At 43.8% G+C, this 24,153-nt stretch overlaps 3 protein-coding genes across 18 annotated transcripts in view; 1 reads left to right on the top strand and 2 right to left on the bottom strand.

Moving 5' to 3' along the window:
* The window catches only part of LOC112219368 (guanine nucleotide exchange factor VAV2), a 1,336,992-nt gene that overhangs the window by 569,872 nt on the left and 742,967 nt on the right, over window positions 1–24,153 (top strand). The window lies entirely within an intron of this gene.
* Window positions 83–11,997, bottom strand: LOC112226310 (ubinuclein-2). 9 transcript variants are annotated; one of them, XM_024390721.2, is made up of 18 exons: window positions 11,198–11,345; window positions 10,847–10,978; window positions 9,030–9,137; window positions 8,473–8,524; window positions 8,249–8,359; window positions 8,034–8,140; window positions 7,389–7,854; window positions 6,734–6,804; window positions 6,480–6,609; window positions 6,217–6,323; window positions 5,977–6,087; window positions 4,953–5,096; window positions 4,605–4,655; window positions 4,458–4,500; window positions 3,214–4,335; window positions 2,555–2,759; window positions 870–938; window positions 83–675 (listed from the first exon to the last, which is right to left on the bottom strand). In XM_024390721.2, the coding sequence occupies exons 3-18, from the start codon at window positions 9,062–9,064 to the stop codon at window positions 608–610; spliced, it is 2,892 nt and encodes a 963-aa protein (XP_024246489.1). In that variant the 5' UTR covers window positions 9,065–9,137; window positions 10,847–10,978; window positions 11,198–11,345; the 3' UTR covers window positions 83–607. The 9 variants fall into 9 exon arrangements, with proteins under 9 accessions (XP_024246489.1, XP_024246481.1, XP_024246483.1 ...); XM_024390713.2 differs by lacking the exons at window positions 8,473–8,524; window positions 11,198–11,345 and adding an exon at window positions 11,355–11,997; XM_024390715.2 differs by lacking the exons at window positions 8,473–8,524; window positions 11,198–11,345 and adding an exon at window positions 11,355–11,997 and having other exon boundaries at window positions 83–654.
* On the bottom strand, window positions 12,336–22,412 carry LOC112226314 (intraflagellar transport protein 56). Of its 4 annotated transcripts, XM_042302271.1 has the most exons (20): window positions 22,041–22,412; window positions 21,306–21,440; window positions 21,072–21,164; window positions 20,844–20,958; window positions 20,714–20,763; window positions 20,451–20,596; window positions 20,242–20,289; window positions 19,987–20,158; window positions 19,750–19,824; window positions 19,520–19,622; window positions 19,347–19,402; window positions 19,047–19,085; window positions 18,839–18,892; window positions 14,507–14,570; window positions 14,295–14,383; window positions 14,101–14,184; window positions 13,913–13,982; window positions 13,710–13,816; window positions 12,871–13,004; window positions 12,336–12,663 (listed from the first exon to the last, which is right to left on the bottom strand). In XM_042302271.1, exons 1-20 carry the CDS (start codon window positions 22,041–22,043, stop codon window positions 12,552–12,554), a joined length of 1,749 nt encoding a protein of 582 aa, XP_042158205.1. In that variant the 5' UTR covers window positions 22,044–22,412; the 3' UTR covers window positions 12,336–12,551. The 4 variants fall into 4 exon arrangements, with proteins under 4 accessions (XP_042158205.1, XP_042158206.1, XP_042158207.1 ...); XM_042302272.1 differs by lacking the exon at window positions 19,047–19,085 and having other exon boundaries at window positions 22,041–22,411; XM_042302273.1 differs by lacking the exon at window positions 20,242–20,289 and having other exon boundaries at window positions 22,041–22,411.

Genomic DNA, 24,153 nt, shown 5'->3' with positions numbered 1-24,153 from the left:
AAGGCACAAGACAGGAGGGAACGGAAGTACCCATGCTGATGACCATAGAAAGTCACCGATATACCATTTTGTTATAATCCTGCATAGTTCATGGCTTGTTTTATTGAATTTGGTGGAGTTATGTACAGCAAAAAAAATACAGCTCCGGTCCCTAAATTCAACAACATTCACATTTAGTATAATTTCTTACAGGTCTAGATAATTACATCAAAAAAGCACCACCAAATAGACACACTAACTCAGGTATCAGAGAGGGAGGGTTACAAATTTGCACACTGACGCTAAATAGTGCATTCACACACACACAAACCAACAAGCAGACTTTCATTCATTCTCCCTCCCTGACAACAGTGATAAAGGTCTGTTCTGTAAACATGACAAAAACAAACTTGTCATTAAGCCTTACAATATTAAAACAATTATCAAATTGCTGTTTAAAAAAAATAAGTAACAGCCGGAAGATTATCGAGAGGGTCCAATTCCCTATTTCAGGCCCATCCTGTGTTTGGGTAGCTTCTGTTAGTCATTCAAAGTCATCCTTGTTCCTGATTTATCCGGATAGCTGTCATATCATAGTGGATGTCCTCAGTGTTCCAAACAGGCGTGGTCAAAGAGACTTCCTCTTCACATCCCCTCCTTGGGTTTGATTGACATCTGGACAGGAAGAGTAGAGTTCTTGAAATATTGATAGGAAACAAAAACATATTTAAACATAACACAAATGACAACCACCGACATGACGAAAGCGACAGGCATGCACAGAGACTACGGAGGGTCAGGCAGGGAAGATGTCTTTTCTTCTTGGGGACATTTGAAGTGACAGCGGGCTGAGAGGAGAGAGCAGGGTCACAGGGAAGGGCAGATTTTACCTGAGAAAGCGAGCTGTAAGTGAGGAGGCAGAGCAACCTGAGACCCTGACTGGAGACTCTTTAACAGATCTGAGGAGAGACAGGAGGACATGGAGGGAGGAGACACACACAGGAGAGTGTAGGTCAAGGGAATGGTGAGATAGGAAAGGCAGTGGATGGGATGCAAGACAGAAGAAATGGGTTTAAAGGAAAAGAGATGAGCCAAGTCAAATAGTAAATGGATGTAAGATCACAGGAGATTAATGGAAGAATAACATTTTAAAGAAGAGGAGAAATGAGGGAAGAACCAAAGAAACAATATGGGAGAATGTCAGACAATGGAGAAAAACATTGCAGGCTTCCAGACACAGCATGGGGATTTAACACAATGGTCCAACAACATAAAATACACAAACTATACACATACCCAGACATCAACATACACACAGACTAGACAAAAGCAACCCCATCTCGATCAGCGTTTCTACATTCAACTTCTGCTACGTTACAGCCTTATCCTAAAATTGATTAAATCACCCCCCTTATGATTAAGCAAATACAGGGTTTTAGAAACGTTTGCAAAAAAAAACCTGAAACGTCACATTTAAATAAGTATTCAGACCCGTTACTCAGTATTTTGTTGAAGTACCTTTGCCAGCGATTACAGATTAGTTTTCTTGGGTATGACGCTACAGTCGGAGGTCCTGAGCGCTCTGGAGTAGGTTTTTAATCAAGGATCTCTGTACTTTGCTCTGTTCATCTTTCCCTCGATCCTGACTAGTCTCCCAGTCCCTGCCGCTGAAAAACATCCCCACAGCACGATGCTGCCACGACCATGATTCCCCATAGGGATGGTATTGGCCAGGTGATGAGTGGTGCCTGGTTTTCTCCAGATGTGACGCTTGACATTCTGGCCAAAGAGTTCTTTAGGTGCCTTTTGGCATACTCCAAGTGGGCTGTTGTGCTTTATACTGAGGAGTGGCTTCCGTCTGGGCACTCTACCATAAAGGCCTGATTGGTGGAATGCTGCAGAGATGGTTGTCCTTCTGGAAGGTTCTCCCATATCCACAAAGCAACTCTGGAGCTCTATCAGTGACCATCGGGTTCTTGGTCACCTCCCCGACCAAGGCCCTTCTCCCCCGATTGCTCAGTTTGGCTGGGCAGCCGGCTCTAGGAAGGGTCTTGGTGGTTCCAAACTTCTTACATTTAAGAATGATGGAGGTCACTGTGTTCTTGGGGACCTTCAATGCTGCAGACTTTTGGTAGCCTTCCCCAGATCTGTGCCTCAAAACAATTACAAACAATTCCTTCGACCTCATGGCTTGGTTTTGGCTCTGACATGCACTGTCAACTGTGGGACCTTATATAGACAGGTTGGTGCCTTTCCAAATAATTTCCAATCAATTGAATTTACCACAGGTGGGCTCCAATCAAGTTGTATAAACATCTCAAGGATAATTACAGGGAAACAGGATGCACCTGAGATCAATTGAGTCTCATAGCAAAGGGCCTGAATTCTTAAGTTATTTTTTTATTTTTAATACATTTGCAAACATTTCTAAAAACCTGTTTTCATTATGGGGTATTGTGTGTAGATTAAGGCTGTAATGTAACAAAATGTGGGAAAATTAGGGAGTCAATACTTCCCAAAAGCACTGTACATTTTCAGTTTTTTCTTGTTTCTGTGGACTGGCTGTGTCACTCACTCTGGGTCAGGGAGAATGCTGAGCTGTTGCTGGTTGAGGAGCCGCTGGCCCCGGTGCTGGAGCCAGCTGTGCCCCCTAATGGGGGCAGGTTTAAGAGTGAAGGAAACTGGAAGGGCACTGAGACGGGAACCAGCCCCCCCAACATCCCAAAGCCCAGTGGGAGAGATGGAACAGAGCCAAGAAGACTGCTGCTGGCTGAGGACACCTGGAGAACAAAGGCATATAATTAAGCAATAAGGCCCGAGGTGGTGTGGTATATGGCCAATATACCACGGCTACGGGCTGTTCTTAAGCACGACGCAACGCGGAGTGCCTGGATACAGCCCTTAGCCGTGGTATATTGGTGATACAGCATAACCCCCTGGAGGTGACTTATAGCTATTATAAACTGGTTACCAACGTATTTAGAGCAGTAAAAATAAATGTTTATCATTATTCTCGTGGTATACAGTCTGATACACCACGGTTTTCAGCATTCAGGGCTCGAACCACTCCATTTTTAATTAGAAATATAGACCCAGACCAACAGACAACATATACAAAACATAAGAGATAATATACATAAATACACAGACAACACAACCACACAGTAGACAAACAAATTTTGAACATTTACTGCACCATGACCGTGTCCCACCCAGCTACCATCTCTTACCTACCTGTGGCAACTGAGAAGAGACAGACTGTGTGGAGACAGATTTAATAGGCTTAGCCCCCTGAATGGTTCCACCTGCCAGCCTTTGTCGCTGATTGGCCGAGGTTGTGGTAGGGGAGGGACTGGATCCCAAATGCTTGCTGATGGATGAGGTGTTGGTAAGGCTGGTGTTGGTGCTGCTGCTGATGATCTGAGAGGGGGTCTTCTGCCCTCCTTGAGGGGTGTAGTTGCCCTGGACCAGTTTGGCTGGCCCTCCCGGAGCACCTGAGAAAGGTGGGCGGAACCCTGCTGGGCTTTTGGAGGAGTACTGGTGCATACTGGAAGCTGCCTGAGGCCTGGGATTGGGGGAGGGTGAGAAGGTGGTGGGCGTTAAGGGGTTGGGGAGGCGAGGGGTGAGTTTGATGATGGGCGAGGTGCTGCTGTGGGAGGACTTGGTGAGAGTGGCCTGCATGGGGGTGATGAAGTTGGACTGCTGCTGAGCTTGGGCTCCTGAGAGAGAGTGGGAGGAGGGGGGAGAGGGGGAGGGGAGAGAGGTGTCACCGCTGTTGGCTTTAGTATTATTGCTGCCAAAGCCCTTCTGATTGGGGGGCGGCCGCGGCTTAGGCTGGGAGTGAGAGCCGGGAGCGTTGGCTTTACTCAGGGCCGTCCCAGCAAGTCTCTGAGTGCTCAGCACTGATTGTCTGTGAGCCTGAGCAACTCCACCCTTCATCGACCCCAACCCCTCGCTCCTCGCTGAGGACAGAGAAGGGGAGATGGTGGGAGGCCGAGAGAGAGAGGAGGGTGAGGAGGAGGTAGAGACGTAGAGAGGTGTGTTGGAGCTGGGTGTGTTGATGGTGCTCTTCTTGTGCTTCTGGAGGAGAGGTGAGGCGTGGAGGGAGGACGGGGCAGTCTTGGGCCTATCAGGGGAGGGGGGACTGTCCCCTTGGACCAGGCCCTTGGCTGCATTGCTGAGGAGGGCCAGGGCCTGGGAGATGGAGTCCAGGGCGGGGGCGGTCAGCTCTTCATCCAGGGAGTCCAGCAGACAGATGGTCTCAGCGGGGGACTGGGAGGGCCGGTAGGCCACTGGGGCAGCAGGGGAGGGGGTCGCACCAACTGAGGGGGTGGATCTCTGGACCCAACTACCCTCCTGGATCACCAAACAACATAGGAGATAGAAAGAGCAATCAATTAGTGTGATCTAAATCTATTCAAACAACAATGGTATTGAAATGACAAGCATGCACGTAATGCATCAGACTGCAAAACAACCTTAGGTTTAGACTTCGGAGTAGGAACCATCTTTTTCTTGGCTCTGGATAACAGTGAAATCAAAAGGAGAAATAGTGCATAATTAAGAACACCAGTGTTAACTTATTTTAAAAATCACTATATGTAAGTAAAGTATATCAAACTCACAGATTGCCAGTAAGGTGGCAATGAACCATGAGGCTCTCTTTGAATAGTATCCTGAGGAGGAGAGAAACGTGGAGAGATTTTTATTTATTTACCTTTATTTAACTAGGCAAGTCAGTCAAATTCTTATTTACAATGACGGCCTACCAGGGAACAGTGGGTTAACTGCCTCGTTCAGGGGCAGAACGACAGATTTTTACCTGGTCAGCTCATGGATTTAATCCAGCAACCTTTTGGTTACTGGCCCAAAGATCTATCCACTAGGCTACCTGCCACCCCATGTGGTGTGGGGAAATGCAAACTAGGTTAAATGGTCAAATTGTATACTTTTATGCAAACGCACACACTGACCTGCCCTGCATCCAGCCCTTGGGCCACAGTGGTTTCACCTCAGTCTCCATGAAGGCCTTGAGATAGTCCTCTGGAGACTGGGAGCTCTGGCCCTCCAGCTCATAGCAGCCCAGCTTCACCCTCACCAGGTTACACAGCAACATCCTACAGACCAACATGTTCCACCAACTATGCATTACAATTTCAGCTCCACTGTTGACGAATGATTCGTTCTTTTTGGACAACTCTTTTTACTGACTCGAGAGTCATGATTCGCTTTTCTGGGTGACTAGTTAATTTTAGTCATTCGTTTGACTTGCTGGCTGCATTTAATTCTAAAGCAGGATTAATACACACTCCTTCTGTCACTCCGGAGATGTGCTCTGACCAACAACTGTTCGTCATATGAGTGCAGGTAAAATAGATCATGCTGCAGGCAGCATAGAAAAGAAAAAAGACATGTTTAGAACTAATAAACGATTGCATGGTGCAAGAATGAATGCTATGATGGACACAGCTTCGTAGAACCAAAAGATACACAGCTTCTGCTCAACAAACTTGAATCATTGTGAACTGCAAACGATATTGTGCTATTCACCCTCACACCACTCAAGCAATGCATTCCGCCAAGAGTCGTTCACAATCGTGTCCTGTTGCGGCCACAACTAGACTGTTTCAAATGTACCAAGAAATAATCGTATTTGTATGCCTAGCAATCAACAAATATACATTTTTTAAAGCACCATTTTACAAGTCTGTCACAAACGACATCTCCAATAAGCCCCTTACGGTGAACGACCTATGAACGAGAGACTTGTAGAATTATGACTATTTCTAGTTTTTAGTTATCGTTCACCGGGGTCCTGCATGCTCTGGGCATTACTGACTCAAATGAACAAAATTAAGATGAAAGATTAATTCATTTGACTGAATGAGTCGAAAAGATCGGAGTCAGTAAAAAGAGCCGGACGTCCCATCACTACACTAAACCAAAACACCTGTATAACATAATTGTATGACGTTAAATTCACAAATGAGAGCTCACCTGAGCTTCTCATCCCAGACAAACTTCTTGCGAGGTCCCATCACTCTCTTCCCAGGCTTCTCCTCATCCTCCTCTTCTGACCCGTTCTTTTCCCCCTCTTCTGAATGCTGCCTGTAAATACAGAACCCAGAGAGAATATTGGACAAGGAGTGGAAAAATAGACAGCAAGGGACAAAAGGGGAGGTATGAGAGGAAATAAGAGGTGAACAGAATGCAGCAGAAGAAAGGAGAAGGTCTTACTTGGCCACTTTGGCGATGCAGTCCATGTTGTATCTGGCAATCTGCTCTGGCATCACGCTGCACACAGCCAGCTTCAGCTTCAGTAGCGGGGCACGCAGACGGTCATCCTGGATGACAGAAGATGGAAAAGGTTACAATCACGCACACCAGATGACACTCACGCCACACACTCCATTAACAAACTATCTACAATTAGATAGAAGACAACAGGCATATTATGTGCACACATAAAATGTCAATCATTTTAGTGCATACACACACACCTGGATATTAAGGCTGAGTTTCTTTAGGCGTTTGAGCAGAGCCTCCTTGTTGCAGGGCACAAAGGCCTCGAGATGGGAGTAGACTGAAGAGCGCACTGCTGCCGGCTGTTCCTGGACCTGCAACTCAATACTGACCAACACACAGAAGAAGAGGGTTAGACATTAAGACAAACACTGTCTAACACATGCAGAGAGATGGTCAGGGAAGGAAAGAGTGTTTGTACTGTTGTAAAGAGCTCAGAGCAGAGACTCACTCCAGTAGGATGTTGTTCATGTCCAGTGTGAAGAACTTTTTCCTGCCCTCTTGATCAAACTGATGAGAAGCCTGTTCGTTGGAGAATAATTCAATTTCAGAAATTCTCTAAAACAAACTATATTTTGCTCAAATGGACACTGAAATGTAATGCAAATCAATCAATCACCTGACGTTTCACTCCTCTAAGCCTCACATCGTCGTCTAAGCCTTTCTTTTTGACTCCCTTTGTTACAGTACCTCTCGCTCTTGGCCTCCTCTCCTCCCTGCCTCCACTACCTTTCTCTCCTCTTCCTGATATTCCCCTCTTGCCCTTTCCCTTCACTGTTCTGTCAGAGAGAGTTGGCACTTGTTTTCCCCTCATCATCTCCTTCAAAGAACATCACTGCTCTCTCATTGCCACAGCAACCTCTACTTCTCACTCCTACTTGTGCCCCTGAGAGAATGCATGTGTTACTCTGGTCTCTTTATGGAAGGAAATATCAAAATGGGGGGGGGATCAATGCACTCCATGTAATGTGCTTGAATGTTTTCAACGAGCAGTGAGGGCCTTTAGACCCTACAAATCAAATAAAGAAACTGACTTAAGACCTAAAATATCTGTAAATATGAAATATATCTGCAGCTGGATTTGATTGAAGATGTCAGTCACTTACCACTCTGAGGTCCTCAATGCGCTTACTGAGAGGGGCAGGCAGTCCATTAGGCAGAGGAGGAGGGGGCAGGAGACCTCCTTGTGCCCCCTGGACCCTACCCTGGACCCTACCCGGAGCACCGTTCTCCCCCTGCGCAGGGCTGGAGGGCTGAGGAGAGTCCAGCAGCCCAAAGTCCAAGTCGCCCATCATGTCCTGCAGCATGTCGTTGCTATTGGCTGAGCCCAGCAGTGACATCATGGCAGGGTCGTTGGCCAGGTCAGCCATACTGATGTCGTTGGGTTTAGGGTGGGCGTTGAGCAGGGCACGGTTGGCGTTGTGCTGGCTACGGGGCAGGCCAGGGTTCTTCTTGCGGTTCTCCTCCTTCTCCCGCGTGAAGCGGCGGAGCATGGCGGCCAGATTCAGAGAGTCCTTCATCAACTTCTTCCGCTTCTTCTTCTCTGGCCGGTGGACATTCAGGCCAGATGCTCTGGAAGATAACATAGGACCGTTGCGTTGCTACATGGAGCTTGTTACAAGCCATAGACATATAGCATAACTACGAAGCACACGGCTCAAGTCAAAGTCAGGCAATAAGTTCATACCTCATATGAGCTTATACATCAGTTAACTTCAGAAGTGGCACAACAGATGTAGAACATTGCTCACCCTTGCTTTGGCATCCTGATCTTCCTGGGCTTTTTCTCATCCATGTTACTGCCATCTTGCTTTTTCATTCGCTTCTTTATCACACACTCCTCACCATCTTTCAACTTCTAGACAGGAGGAACAAAAACTAAGCTTGTCACATGATATAGAAATAGCGTTTAACACTGAATCACATTTGTTCATATATTGAAAAGGTGTGTGTGTGTGTAACCCACCTTGAAGTCCTCTCCCTCTGACTCGGAGGCTGCTCTGAACTGCAGGGTGCCAGTGTTGATGTAGAACCCTCCCAGCTTAGTGTTGAGGGAGGCTGGCACCAGCTCATCATACTGAAGGGAAGAAAGTAGCTAAGGGATAATCAACAAGGGGCTATGTATTCTATGGAAAATAATAAACAACATGGAAGGTGTGTTCGACTACGCGCTAGTGGAGTGGAACTAACCTTCCATGGAGTTGCATTATTTTCCGAGTTGATTTTCCCTTTTATACCATGGCTATAATTTAACAAATGTACAGTTAGAAATTCATTCAACATCCACTGAAGTAGCTAGCAAGTTTACTAGATATAGTAGCTACAGTAGTTGCCTTGGTAACCAAACAAACAACTTGCTATTATGAAAATGAAATTCAACAATGCCAATAATGTTCTCAACTCAACTTATGCTTTCAAATGCAGCTCAAACATAGAACATGTAAGAATGAACTGTAGCTATTGAATTCTACCGTGCTGATATACCATGCATTATAGGGAAATAATGCCCGTCAAGCCAATCAGGAAAGACTATTCAACAATGCCATGGTATAACAAGTTACAAACAGCAGAGAAACTAATAAGCAAGTATGGGGGAGAGGAATGCAATGTGTTAATGAAAAATGATCTATGATACAAGAGATAGGGGTAAAATGCAAATATGTTAAAGCATATGTTGATGCTTGTTTACATGAGTCTGTTCACAAAGGAAGGATTCTGCAGTATATGAGCAGACAGAGGGTACATACAGCCTCAGAGTTATCAATGAATGGGTCAGTCTCATCGTAGCCAAAACCAATGTCGATGAGATCCTGCACCCTGTCCTTCCTCTTCTTTTTCCCTGTATTGGCCTGTGACTAGAGGAAACAAACAATTACAGTTGACTGGGTGAAAATATACAATGCAAATTAAACTAATTCAATCTATTTGATCGAGTGGGGCAAAAAAGTATTTCGTCAGCCACCAATTGTGCAAGTTCTCCCACTTAAAAAAGATGAGAGGCCTGTAAATTTTCATCATAGGTACACTTCAACTGTGAGACAAAATGAGAAAAAAAAATCCAGAAATTTGTTATGAATTTATTTGCAAATTATGGTGGAAAATAAGTACTTGGTCAATAACAAAAGTTTATCTCAATACTTTGTTATATACCCTTTGTTGGCAATGACAGAGGTCAAACGTTTTCTGTAAGTCTTCACAAGGTTTTCACACACTGTTGGTGGTATTTTGGCCCATTCCTCCATGCAGATCTCCTCTAGAGCAGTGATGTTTTGGGGCTGTTGCTTGGCAACATGGACTTTCAACTCCCTCCAAAGATTTTCTATGGGGTTGAGATCTGGAGACTGGCTAGGCCACTCCAGGACCTTGAAATGCTTCTTACGAAGCCACTCCTTCGTTGCCCCGGGCGGTGTGTTTGGGATCACTGTCATGCTGAAAGACCCAGCCACGTGTCATCTTCAATGCCCTTGCTGATGGAAGGAGGTTTTCACTCAAAATCTCATGATACATGGCCCCATTCATTCTTTCCTTTACACGGATCAGTCGTCCTGGTCCCTTTGCAGAAAAACAGCCCCAAAGCATGATGTTTCCATCCCCACGCTTCACAGTAGGTATGGTGTTCTTTGGAGGCAACTCAGCATTCTTTGTCCTCCAAACACAACGAGTTGAGTTTTTACCAAAAAGTTATATTTTGGTTTCATCTGACCATATGACATTTTCCCAATCTTCTTCTGGATCATCCAAATGCTCTCTAGCAAACTTCAGACGGGCCTGGACATGTACTGGCTTAAGCAGGGGGACACGTCTGGCACTGCAGGATTTGAGTCCCTGGCGGCGTAGTGTGTTACTGATGGTAGGCTTTGTTACTTTGGTCCCAGCTCTCTGCAGGTCATTCACTAGGTCCCCCAGTGTGGTTCTGGGATTTTTGCTCACCGTTCTTGTGATCATTTTGACCCCACGGGGTGAGATCTTGCGTGGAGCCCCAGATCGAGGGAGATTATCAGTGGTCTTGTATATCTTCCATTTCCTAATAATTGCTCCCACAGTTGATTTCTTCAAACCAAGCTGCTTACCTATTGCAGATTCAGTCTTCCCAGCCTGGTGCAGGTGTACAATTTTGTTTCTGGTGTCCTTTGACAGCTCTTTGGTCTTGGCTATAGTGGAGTTTGGAGTGTGACTGTTTGAGGTTGTGGACAGGTGTCTTTTATACTGATAACAAGTTCAAACAGGTGCCATTAATACAGGTAACGAGTGGAGGACAGAGGAGCCTCTTAAAGAAGAAGTTACAGGTCTGTGAGAGCCAGAAATCTAGCTTGTTTGTAGGTGACCAAATACTTATTTTCCACCATAATTTGCAAATAAATTCATGAAAAATCCTACAATGTGATTTTCTGAATTTTTTTCTGATTTTGCCTGTCATAGTTTAAGTGTACCTATGATGAAAATTACAGTCCTCTCTCATATTTTTAAGTGGGAGAACTTGCACAATTGGTGGTTGACTAAATACTTTTTTGCCCCACTGTATGTGTAGACCTATTTGTTTCCACCACAGAGTAAAGGGACCTACATATTTGCTCTCAAATTTCTTGGCAAGTGCCTCTATTTCTCTTCTCTCCTTCTCGTCATCTGCAAAGGGGTCGTTGGGGTCCAGGGCTGGCGTCAGGCCTTTAGGAGGTCCTGGAGCAGGAGACTTCTTCACCTTCAAGAGACAATCAGGCATGTCAGGAAATGATAGTAGGTAAAATGGGTTCAACTGTGGATTCTTAGTAGCTTAAAATGTCATCTTAAAAGTTGTACCTCCAGCAAGATGGGAAATAGATGTGTCTTTACCATATTATATGATGTATATAACGGTAATATAAACATTCATATGAAAATTAGAAAAACGTTATAGCCTACATGAAGTTGGCATGCTTACATCATATCTAAGAATACTGTCGCTACAGTTGGCCAACATCGCTCTTGTTGACAACAGCACCATAGCCTCGAGTGCATACACTTCAAGCTGCCTACGCGTTCACCGGCCCAGCCTGTTGTGTTATCACTTGTAGCCTTGACTGATTTCACGTCTTTACCTGAGAAGATTGAACAAGTTCACTGTAGTTGAATTCAGCAGATCCCCGTTCGCTGGGTTCGGGCAAGGAGAGGTTCAAGCGCACTGTTACACGTTTTGTTTCCGCTGAATCCCCGTCACCGGATTTCACGACACCGAATGGACTAGCACCAGTACCACCTCCTGGCCTGGTTGCTGCACTTCCACCCCCTCCATCTTCCCCCAAACTGATTTCGGCCTCATCTTCCCGGCGGCGTTTCTTGGATTCCGAAAGCGGTGCATTGTTGTTAAAAGAAGAGATTGTGACAAACGGTACTTTTCTCGGTTCGGCCATTTGATGCTGACCGTCACAGAGTGCCTCGGTACGAACACACAAGGGAGGACGAGACTTCACTGAACTAACGTTACTGTAGCTTGCTATCTAAAATTGGGAATGTTCGACAACTAACGTTAGTTTACCATCTAGCTATATCAGGTAATAAAATGCCGTAAACCACACAGTGGTATGTTCTGCACCTCCCAGGTTAGCTCCGGGGCCTTTGAATCACGAGGAAGAGTAGTTTTAGTTGTTTCCATTAAATTGTTCGGTAGTTACCGCAAGGAGGCATCTGAAGTAGCCATCTTGACCATTATTATCATTATTCAGTGAGAGTAGTAACTGGGCGTGCGTATGAAAAACGGAAACAGAACAGTCAGGGAGCAGTCTTTGACCAATCATAGGGCGAGAACGCCCTTCAAGAACCGCCCATTTTGCATACATGCGCGAATATGGAGAATCGATTGTTCCCCGACTCTGGCACGCGGGATGTTTAGACAGGTTCCTTGAACACTTTTATCTGGACTGAACGCACCGGAACACAGGACTACCGTTCATTAGAAAATATGCATTGAAACCAACAAATTCTAATGTTTTATATTTCTGTATGCATGATAAAGGACTGGTCTTTTTTTCTTCATAAAACGTTATGTCAAGGCCAGAGATAGTAAAAGCACAGGTGTGGTATAAGATTTAAATATTTATTCACATAGGAAAGTATGTACAGAATAAATGTGCATAAAAACGACACCAATACAATGTATTAGCAAAATAACAAACAGGAAAGAGATGAATAATGAACAAACTGGCACTTATGGTGAATTTTTGCATTTGACTGTCAGTTTGCCCAAAGGACCCTTTTCTTCATATAGGCTATGCATTCTTATGTAAGGAATCATAACATCACAGAGAAACCCTGTTGTCCTTGGCCCATTTCTTCAGAATCCTGATGATGTATTCCACCTGAGGATTCCCAGTGTTCCTCAGCAAGGGCAGCACTTCCCTCAAAGCCTCCCTGAAAAATACACACAATTGAGCACATTATGGTAACATAAAAATTCACACTGTTAGACTTCAACAATGCAACATACAGTCCATCATGTCAAAAGAAATGTGTTAGGTCACTGAGCGGAGGAACAGATTATTTCAACGCTGTACAAAGTGGTGACATTCATGATCCTACATCAATCCAATAGATTGTTAAGGTAGACATGGTACCTACCTGGGTTCTCTGCTTGCCAAAATTAGCTGAAAGATACCCACACAGGCTCCCCTTTTGCCCTCCCAGTACTCAGGGTTGGGGTCCAATCTCTCCAAGATATCAAATGCCTTTGCTGAGTAGTAGAACTGGCCCATCTGTAGATGAGAGAGAGAAGAGTTACACATGGTGCAAATCAGTGGTGTAAAGTACTTAAGTAAAATGACTACTTAAGTAGTTTTTTTGGGTATCTGTACTTTCTATTTATATTTGACTACTTTTACTTTACTACATTCCTATAGAAAAGTATGTACTTTTTACTCCATACATTTTCTCTGACACCTAAAAGTACTCGTTACATTTTGAATTAATTTACTTATCAAGAGAACATCCCTGGTCATGCCTACTGCCTCTGATCTGGTGGACTCAATAAACACATACTTAGTTTGTAAATTATGTCTGAATGTTGGTGTGCCCCTGGCTATCTGTAAATTAAAAAAATCTTGAAAAAGTGTCCGTCTGCTTTGCTTAATATAAGGAATTTGAAATTCTTTATACTTGTACTTTTACTTTTGATACGCAAGTCTTTTTTTTTTTGAAATTACATTTACTTTTAATACTTAAGTATATTTAAAACCAAATACTTCTAGACTTTTACTCAAGTAGTATTTTACTGGGTATTTTACTCACTTTTACTTGAGTCATTTTCTATGAAGGCATCTTTACTTTTACTCAAGTATGACAATTGTGTACTTTTTCCACCACTGGCGCAAGTGCTCTCAGAATGAAATAACTTCTGTCCTGATGGGGAAACTAAACATTTAGGAAGTTGAGTGATTTTGAAATTAATAAAGGAGAGTAACCTTGTAGCAATCGTTGGCAATGAGCTGCAGGAGGCTGAAGGACTCTGCTGAGGTCTCCATCTTCATGTAGAGCTCCCAGGCCAGACGGGCCTTCTGGTTCATAATGTCTAAATAGGACAACAGGTTTCATTGACAACAATAGAACAACCACACAGTGTTATACCAGCAAATGTTTACATCGTTTAATGAGAAGGAGAACATACAGCAGCGTGCCAGCCAGCTCAGGTACACATAGTCACTCTTGTTCTTGTCATTTTGAATCAACAGGAAGATCTGGGAGACAAAGAGAAAGCACACACTTTTAACAGACAATAAAACATACATTTGTATCAGTGAAAGAGTTTTAAAAATGACATCATAATAACCCCAAAAGTACATGTCAAGGTTTTACCTCTTCTGCCTCCCTGTAGTTGCCAACAGCAGCTTTGGCCTGTGCATAGTTGAAGTTGAAGGCGTCATCATTGTAGAAGTAACTCTGTGAGCAATGAGTTCAGAGTATTTAGAATCCATCGAAGAATGATAATTATAGAACATCAATATTCTATGTGGACACAAATATGTGTCATGGTATTACGCTGTGCTTACCTTGACAGAATTGAGGTAGATGAGCACATCTTCAAACTGCCTGAGCAGAAAGAAACAAGAAGCCATGCACTGTCTGCCAGGGATGGTGTCTAAGACACAGGGAAAGGAATTGTTAAAGTAAGCACCAGTGTAAAAACGTATTTACCATTGAATTAGTGCAGAACAAAAATGTTACTCTAGTCAGTATTTTAAATATCTGGAGGAGCACTCACCACATTCGCTAGCTGAGCCACCAACCAGCTGGAAAAACTGCTGAGCAATCTTCAGATGATCTCTCTGTAATGTAAAAATAACATAATATCACACAAACAAAATCAGGTGGGTATCAAGGCAGAACTATAGATATACTGTACATGAATCTATAGTTATATATACACTGAACAAAAAATATAAAACACAACAACTTCAAAGATTTTACTGCGTAACAGTTCATCAGTCAATTGAAATAAATACAGATATGCATGTGTCACAGGTACCTTCAAAAAAGGTTGGGGCATGGATCAGAAAACCAGTCATTATCTGGTGTGACCACTATTTGCCTCATGCAGCTCAACACCAACACATCTCGTTCAAATCAAATCAAATTTTATTTGTCACATACACATGGTTAGCAGATGTTAATGCGAGTGTAGCGAAATGCTTGTGCTTCTAGTTCCGACAATGCAGTAATAATCCAACAAGTAATCTAACTAACAATTCCAACAAAAAAAAACCTACTGTCTTATACACAGTGTAAGGGGATAAAGAATATGTACATAAAGATATATGAATGAGTGATGGTACAGAGCAGCTTAGGCAAGATACAGTAGATGGTATTGAGTACAGTATATACATATGAGATGAGTATCTAAACAAAGTGGCATAGTTAAAGTGGCTAGTGATACATGTATTACATAAAGATGCAGTAGATGATATAGAGTACAGTATATACGTATACATATGAGATGAATAATGTAGGGTATGTAAACATTATATTAGGTAGCATTGTTTAAAGTGGCTAGTGATATATTTTACATCATTTCCCATCAATTCCCATTATTAAAGTGGCTGGAGTTGAGTCAGTGTGTTGGCAGCAGCCACTCAATGTTAGTGGTGGCTGTTTAACAGTCTGATGGCCTTGAGATAGAAGCTGTTTTTCAGTCTCTCGGTCCCAGCTTTGATGCACCTGTACTGACCTCGCCTTCTGGATGATAGCGGGGTGAACAGGCAGTGGCTCGGGTGGTTGTTGTCCTTGATGATCTTTATGGCCTTCCTGTAACATCGGGTGGTGTAGGTGTCCTGGAGGGCAGGTAGTTTGCCCCGGTGATGCGTTGTGCAGACCTCACTACCCTCTGGAGAGCCTTACGGTTGTGGGCGGAGCAGTTGCCGTACCAGGCGGTGATACAGCCCGCCAGGATGCTCTCAATTGTGCATCTGTAGAAGTTTGTGAGTGCTTTTGGTGACAAGCCGAATTTCTTCAGCCTCCTGAGGTTGAAGAGGCGCTGCTGCGCCTTCTTCACGATGCTGTCTGTGTGAGTGGACCAATTCAGTTTGTCTGTGATGTGTATGCCGAGGAACTTAAAACTTACTACCCTACTTACTACCCTACCCTACCCACTACTTACTTCCATCGATGTGGATAGGGGGGTGTTCCCTCTGCTGTTTCCTGAAGTCCACAATCATCTCCTTAGTTTTGTTGACGTTGAGTGTGAGGTTATTTTCCTGACACCACACTCCGAGGGCCCTCACCTCCTCCCTGTAGGCAGTCTCGTCGTTGTTGGTAATCAAGCCTACCACTGTTGTGTCGTCCGCAAACTTGATGATTGAGTTGAAGGCGTGCGTGGCCACGCAGTCGTGGGTGAACAGGGAGTACAGGAGAGGGCTCAGAACGCACCCTTGTGGGGCCCCAGTGTTGAGGATCAGCGGGGTGGAGATGTTGTTGCCTACCCTCACCACCTGGGGGCGGCCCGTCAGGAAGTCCAGTACCCAGTTGCACAGGGCGGGGTCGAGACCCAGGGTCTCGAGCTTGATGACGAGCTTGGAGGGTACTATGGTGTTGAATGCCGAGCTGTAGTCGATGAACAGCATTCTCACATAGGTATTCCTCTTGTCCAGATGGGTTAGGGCAGTGTACAGTGTGGTTGAGATTGCATCGTCTGTGGACCTATTTGGGCAGTAAGCAAATTGGAGTGGGTCTAGGGTGTCAGGTAGGGTGGAGGTGATATGGTCCTTGACTAGTCTCTCAAAGCACTTCATGATGACGGAAGTGAGTGCTACGGGGCGGTAGTCGTTTAGCTCAGTTACCTTAGCTTTCTTGGGAACAGGAACAATAGTGGCCCTCTTGAAGCATGTGGGAACAGCAGACTGGTATAGGGATTGATTGAATATGTCCGTGAACACACCGGCCAGCTGGTCTGCGCATGCTCTGAGGGCGCGGCTGGGGATGCCGTCTGGGCCTGCAGCCTTGCGAGGGTTAACACGTTTAAATGTTTTACTCACCTCGGCTGCAGTGAAGGAGAGTCCGCATGTTTTCGTTGCAGGCCGTGTCAGTGGCACTGTATTGTCCTCAAAGCGGGCAAAAAAGTTATTTAGTCTGCCTGGGAGCAAGACATCCTGGTCCGTGACTGGGCTGGTTTTCTTCTTGTAGTCCGTGATTGACTGTAGACCCTGCCACATACCTCTTGCGTCTGAGCCGTTGAATTGAGATTCTACTTTGTCTCTATACTGACGCATAGCTTGTTTGATAGCCTTGCGGAGGGAATAGCTGCACTGTTTGTATTCGGTCATGTTACCAGTCACCTTGCCCTGATTAAAAGCAGTGGTTCGCGCTTTCAGTTTCATGCGAATGCTGCCATCAATCCACGGTTTCTGGTTAGGGAATGTTTTAATCGTTGCTATGGGAACGACATCTTCAACGCACGTTCTAATGAACTCGCACACCGAATCAGCGTATTCGTCAATGTTGTTATCTGACACAATACGAAACATATCCCAGTCCACGTGATGGAAGCAGTCTTGGAGTGTGGAATCAGCTTGGTCGGACCAGCGTTGGACAGATCTCAGGGTGGGAGCTTCTTGTTTTAGTTTCTGTCTGTAGGCAGGGATCAGCAAAATGGAGTCGTGGTCAGCTTTTCCGAAAGGAGGGCGGGGCAGGGCCTTATATGCGTCGCGGAAGTTAGAGTGACAATGATCCAAGGTTTTTTCAGCCCTAGTTGCGCAATCGATATGCTGATACAATTTAGGGAGTCTTGTTTTCAGATTAGCCTTGTTAAAATCCCCAGCTACAATGAATGCAGCCTCAGGATGTAGAGATTCCAGTTTGCAAAGAGTCAAATAAAGTTCGTTCAGAGCCATCGATGTGTCTGCTTGGGGGGGAATATATACGGCTGTGATTATAATCAAAGAGAATTCTCTTGGTAGATAATGCGGTCGACATTTGATTGTGAGGAATTCTAAATCAGGTGAACAGAAGGATTTGACGTCCTGTATATTTCTGTGATCATACCACGATCACACCATGTGATTTTCGCATAGAGTTGATCAGGCTGTTGATTGTGGCCTGTGGAATGTTATCTCACTCATCTTCAATGGCTGTGTGAAGTTGCTGGATATTGGTGGGAACTGGAACATGCTGCCGTACACATCAACCCAGAGCATCCCAAACATGCTCAATGGGTGACATGTCTGGTGACTATGCAGGCCATGGAAGAACTGGGATATTTTCAGCTTCTAGGGATTGTGCACAGATACTTGCGACATGGGGCCGAGCATTATCACGCTGAAACATGAAGTGATGGCAGCTGATGAATGGTACAACAATGGGCCTCAGGATCTCGTCACGTTATCTCTGTGCATTCAAATGACCATCAATAATATGCAATTGTGTTCGTCGTCCGTAGCTTATGCCTGTCCTTACCATAACCCCACCGCCACCATGGGGCACTCTGTTCACAACGTTGACATCAGCAAACAATTCGCCCTCATAACACCGTACACGTGGTCTGCAGATGTGAGGTCAGTTGGACATACTGGCAAATTCTCTAAAAAAAGTTTGGCGGTGGATTATGATAGAGAAATAAACATTCAATTCTCTGGCAACAACTGCAGTCAACATGCCAATTTCACGCTCTCTCAAAACTTGAGAAATCTGTGGCATTGTGTTGTGTGACAAAACTGCACATATTAGAGTGGCCTTTTATTGTCCCCAGCCCAAAGTGCACCTGTGTCATTGAGCATGCTGTTTAAATTAATCAGCTTCTTGATATGCAACACCTGTCAGGTAGATGGATTATCTTGGCAAAGGAGAAATGTTCACTAAGATGTAAACACATCAGTTGCACAGACAGTTGCTATGTTTTGCATTATGAACAACTTTGAGCTGAGCTGAATGGACTTCATAGGTTTATACTATAGGGCAGGTTCAATGAGTTAGCCAGCTGACTAAGTAGTCTTATATAACTTGTTATAACTTGCACAGAAAGCTCATGAAACAAGGGAACAACACTTTACATGTTGTGCTTATATTTTTGTTCAGTGTAGTATCTAAATGTATCTCTGGTACTCACCGACCCCATCTCCTGTCCGAGTGCAGCATTCACAACCCCCTTCAAGATGTACTCCTGAAAAAAAGGCAGGGAGAGGTTACAGCACATATGCACTTACCATACACCACAATCCATTGAGTTTATGGCTGCACTAACCCTGGCAAAGAGAGGAGGAGGATAGGGAAAGAGGGGGAGATGGCGAGAGAGCTGGCTGCACACACCCACTTACTGTACGCTGATGTACATTAAGACTAACACTGCCCTGAACCTGAGAGAGAGAGAGAGAGAGAGAAAGGGGAGGTTAATACACAAACGCCTACCACAAATGTCTACCCTGCAAACGCAGAACTACACCGCAAACTACACTATCCTTGTTGAAGGAAGAAGAGGAAAAGGGAGAGCAGGGAAGAGAGGGTAAGATTACTGGACCCTAAAATAGCTGAGGGACAGGAGACTAATGATAGGCGGGATGAAAAAATAAGGGAGGGAGTGAAATCTGGAAATGGTGAATGGAAATAGAGGAATGAACCTGTGGTGTGGTGGGTTCTAAGTCTTTGATGAGCTGGTAGGACTCCTGGACATCATCTGAGAGAGATAGAAAAATAAAATTACTATCCATATATTAACAGTAAAAAAAAACACACTTAGTTATCAATCAGTTATCATTACATTGGCTAGTCAGTAATAAAAGTGGCAGCCCACCTTGTCTGAGGTAGTAGATGACCAGATTGAGACGAGCCTCAGTAATGACATCAATCAGTGCAGGCAGCACTTGCAGGGCCCCCTCCCCACTACGAAACACCACCTGAACACCAGAGAAAGAATCAAAAAGGGTAATTTGCTTGCATGCTGCTACACACGTGAGTTGCAAAACTGCTATGTTCCCTAGACTGATAACTCCCTAGACTGTTCCCTAGACTCATGACTCTCACCAGGTTGTGTCGGATTAACTCCTTGGCAAACTCAAAGGAGCTGGAGGAGATATCTATCAGGTTTTCCAGCTCAGTCTGAGAGAAGGAAAATGTGATTTTAGTTGTTTAATACTACAATGTTGTACACTTCGGAGTCACTGACTGAAGCCTTAAAAACATTAACAAAGCAACATTCAGACAAACAAGGTTTAATTTTGAGAATGATTTGCTCAGGACTCTCTTGTCAAGTTGCGTTACCTCTGCTGCTTTTCCGTTGTAGAGCCTGAAGTGGTTGCAGGCCTTGAGGTTGAGAGCGATGGTGGAGTCTGGGACGCTCTGCAGGTAAACAGCCAGCACCTCCTGGGACACATCGTAGTAGTCCAGCTTGTAGTAGCACAGAGCCACATACACATTCAGGGCCAGGAAGTCTCTGCAGCAGACACAATATGAACAGAGCATGAGCTCCGCCGACTCACAGTAGGTACAATGAATCGCTCTTTCCCACCCTCTCACCTGCATAAGCAGTCACTAGCCTCCTCTCCAGTCTCCGTTATCTTCTCTCTGTCTCAACACAGGGAAACTATCACTCTCCCTCCCTATCTAACTCCCCCTCTCCTCATCTCATAGTCTGTGCCGCTACTCCTACTACTATGTATCAGGATTACATTTGGAGTGTTTCCCGGTGTCTCTGTCACTCTGTGGTGCATTCTGTTGCCTGTCACCTGTTCTGCAGCAGGATGCGTTTGTAGATGTCGATGGCCTCCTGGTAGTGGGAGCGCATGTAGTGGATGGAGGCCAGGCTGAGCTGGTCCTCTGTCACATCCTCCAACTCCTGGTGGAAACCCATCAGCTGCTTCTCATCATTGAACTGGGAAAAAAAAGAAATAGACCAGAAATAAGGGCATAATAGAACTAATTCTGTTATATAAGTTGTTTGGTACCATAGCACTGAATGAATGAGCTAGAGGTAAGGGTGAAAGCTGACCTTGTGAGCCAAATGGAACAGTACTCGATTCTGCAGCTGGCATTTAGGGGCTGAAAGAGGAAGCACGTAAGGTCACCTTTTGTAATAAAGCAACAAAATGTGAGAATGGGGAACAGGGTGGATGAGGTACCCTTGCGTGAAGCCTCCTCTGCTTCTTTGTAAAGCCCCAGGAAGAAGAGAGTACAGGCCAGGTAGACCCACACATCCGGGCGGCAGTCTGGTTTGTCTGTCAGGGCCTTGTATTCCTGAAGAAGGAATAGACACATAGGTATTAGTTCATGTCTCACACAATCAAAAACAGGAAAATACTTTCACACATCCAAACCAACGTTACTGAATTCAATAAAGGTTTTCAAACCTGCATGGCTCTCTTGTAGTCACCAAGGTGGAAAGCACAGTAGGCCAACCACAGGTCTGCATCCTCCCCTCGCTCGCCAACATTGCGCTGAAACTGAGCAAATTGAACCATATTGATAGGATGAGCATCATATTTCGCAGACAGTAATGTAAGCCCTGCATTGTTCAAAGATATAACAGCGCTATAAACCTATATGTCACACTTCAGAAGGCATGCAGCCAGGATGGCATTTACCTCCAACAATGTAATGGCCCCCAGATAGTCTCTTTGAACTAGGAAGTCCTCCACAAGCGGTGGCTTTTTTTCTTTTGTCTTCTTATTTACTGGGATCTCCCCACCAACAGCTGCTGGCTTTACTCTGGACAGAATCTGAGAGAATGAATATGAAAATTATATAGAACTCCACAGCCGGTGCTGTCCACAACAGAGCCAGCCATAATTACTAAGGGCCCATCCAACTAGTTACTTGTCTCAAACCGGTGGCTGGGTTGCAACCTGGTCTCAAAGCATTTCGTATTATTCTCTATGTAAATCCCTGACACTCCCATTTATTATGAAATGTTATGTTTCGTATGAAATGTATTAATTTAAGGTTGTCCATCACCCATTTCGTATGAAATGTTACGAATTTGCTAAACATACACTATGTAACCATACAACCTAAGTAACCATACCAAACATATTATACTAATTTCAGTATCCCGGATTTAAGTGTACTGTTACGCTTGTTACGGTTTAGTCTATGAGACCAGGCTGGCGTGCTAGGTAACGTTAGATTTCTGCAACAACAACAAAAAATATAATCATCCATCACGGAAATGTTTACGGACTTCTTCGTGTGGTAGCTAACCTAACGTCAATGCTAAATTGCATAGACTACTAAGCAAAGGTTCAATAGCTAGCTAACAGTACGTTCATGTTAGCGAACGTTACGTTAGCGTAGCTGCATTCAGTAAAGCAAACACTTACCATGGCCAGTGGAGCAGTAACAGCGCTCAGATAATCAGACAAGATACATGTTTTTCTAATCAAGAAATATGTGCTAACCCAGCTAGCTAGTGTAACAGATAGCTGTTGACAAGCATGGAAGCTCTTGTCGCCAAGCAACGTCTACACCAGTCTTTGCCCCTCCCTAGCATACTGGTTCATCACTGTGTTAAGAGCTGGAGTTGTAGAAAGTGAATTATAGACGCATGGCGAGTATGCCAAAAAACATTAAGGTTTTATACTGCTAACACTATTACACACGCTTGTCTTATAAATGGACATAAAGTCTCACATCCATTCATCATCACAGCAGATGAGGAGTAGCAGATTCCTCAGTGGTTGAAAATTGTACCACTTCTCCCAATATGATGTAACAGGGTTATTCTGCAGCTACGGGCACTATGTCCTCGGGGTAATTTTGGGGGATTTTATTAATACATGTGTTTAAAAAAATCTGGGGTGATTGTAGTGTGAACTTAACATATAAAGAATAAAAACATCTCTATCAAGTATTTTAGCTACTTTTCAGATGCATTTTATACCTACATTTCACTATTTTACCCTTGTCCCTGACCCATACTTTTGTGCTTCTACTATGTTTTTCTATGAGAAAACACGAATAATTACATATTATAAACTGGGTGGGTCAAGCCCTGAATGCTGATTGGCTGACAGCAGTGGTATATAAGACCCTATACCACAGGTATGACAAAACCTTCATTTTTACTGCTCTAATTACGTTGGTAATCAGTTTATAATAGCAATAAGGTACCTCAGGGGTTTGTGGTATATGGCCAATATACCACAGCTAAGGGCTGTGTCCAGGCACTCCAAGATGCAATGTCCTAAGAACAGCCCTTAGCCGTGGTATATTGGCCATATACCACATCCCCCATGCCTTATTGCTTAATTATGTAATGTTATCTTGTAGAGAGAGTCAATTAAATAAAATCTATATAAATATTTATTGTGAGTATGCCCTTTATATTATACACAAAATCAGTGGTTTAAAGTACTTGAGGAAAAATACTTCCAAGTGCTACTTAAGTAATTTTTGGGGGTATCTGTACTTCACTATTTATATTTTTGACAACTTTTAATTTTACTTCACTAAAGAAAACAATGTACTTTTTACTACATACATTTTCCCTGACACCCAAAAGTACTCGTTACATTGCGAATGCTTAGCAGGAAATTAAAATGGTCCAATTCACAAATTTATCAAGAGAACATCCCTGGTCATCCCTACTGCCTCTGATCTGGCACTCACTTAACACAAATGCTTAGTTTTTAAATGATGTCTTAGTGTTGGAGTTGTACTTTTTACTTGAGTCATATTACTATGAGTCATTTAAAAAAAAAACTTTTACTCAAGTATAATAATTGGGTACTTTTTCCACCACTGCACAAAATACACCTGTCCTTTGGTAGTGGTGCCATTTCCGCCACTGAGGGCAAACTTCCTCATAAATAAAGTTTGGCCAAGAGAATGTTAATTTAGTCACCATGGAAGCATATTGAAACACTGAAGCATATGGCTGCAGTGGACAGTTGTTCCAGGTGTGCTGTCCAGAAGTTGAAGAAAACTCAAGGTAAATATTGCTGGTGTAGAGAATATTTTGTATTATCAGTCATTTCCAAACAGGCCATAATTTATTTAATTTGTGGTAGAATTTGTATTTTTTTGTATTTATTTTGTGCTTAGTGTAAACTATATGCTAGATAATACTAGCCAAAGCATGCTAAGCAGTCTGTCATTTTTCTCCAAAAACTTTAGAAGTGTCATTTCCATCCCAGTCATTTCCATCACAAACTTACAATGGCTTGCGAAAGTATTCACCCACCTTGGCATTTTTCCTATTTTGTTGCCTTACAACCTGGAATTAAAAACAATTTTTCAGGGGTTTGTATCATTTGATTTACACAACATGTCTACCACTTTGAAGATGCAAAATATCTTTTTGTGAAACAAACAAGAAATAAGACAAAAACAGAAAACTTGAGCCTGCATCACTATTCACCCTCCCCCCAAAGTCAATACTTTGTAGAGACCACCTTTTGCAGAAATTACAGCTGCAAGTCACTTGGGGTGTCT

The sequence above is a fragment of the Oncorhynchus tshawytscha genome, linkage group LG20 (genome assembly GCF_018296145.1).
Source record: "Oncorhynchus tshawytscha isolate Ot180627B linkage group LG20, Otsh_v2.0, whole genome shotgun sequence".
In the NCBI taxonomy this organism is placed as follows: domain Eukaryota; kingdom Metazoa; phylum Chordata; class Actinopteri; order Salmoniformes; family Salmonidae; genus Oncorhynchus; species Oncorhynchus tshawytscha.
The sequence above is the reverse complement of the archived record's forward strand: the minus strand, read 5'-3'. Positions and strand labels throughout refer to the sequence as shown.

Bases quoted from the DNA above. Each gene is read 5' to 3' on its own strand.
- LOC112226310 (XM_024390713.2), bottom strand. From the start codon at position 11,666: ATGGCCGAACCGAGAAAAGTACCGTTTGTCACAATCTCTTCTTTTAAC. The intron at 4,656-4,952 runs GTCAGTGTGTGC...TCTCCTCCTCAG, and splicing joins AAGGGCTGGATGCAGGGCAG to GATACTATTCAAAGAGAGCC. The intron at 939-2,554 runs GTGAGTGACACA...GTCTCTCCTCAG, and splicing joins AGCATTCTCCCTGACCCAGA to ATCTGTTAAAGAGTCTCCAG.
- LOC112226314 (XM_042302271.1), bottom strand. The intron at 20,959-21,071 runs GTTTGAAAACCT...TTCCTTCTTCAG, and splicing joins ACTACAAGAGAGCCATGCAG to GAATACAAGGCCCTGACAGA. The intron at 13,983-14,100 runs GTAAAACCTTGA...TTTGTCTCCCAG, and splicing joins ACTACAGGGAGGCAGAAGAG to ATCTTCCTGTTGATTCAAAA.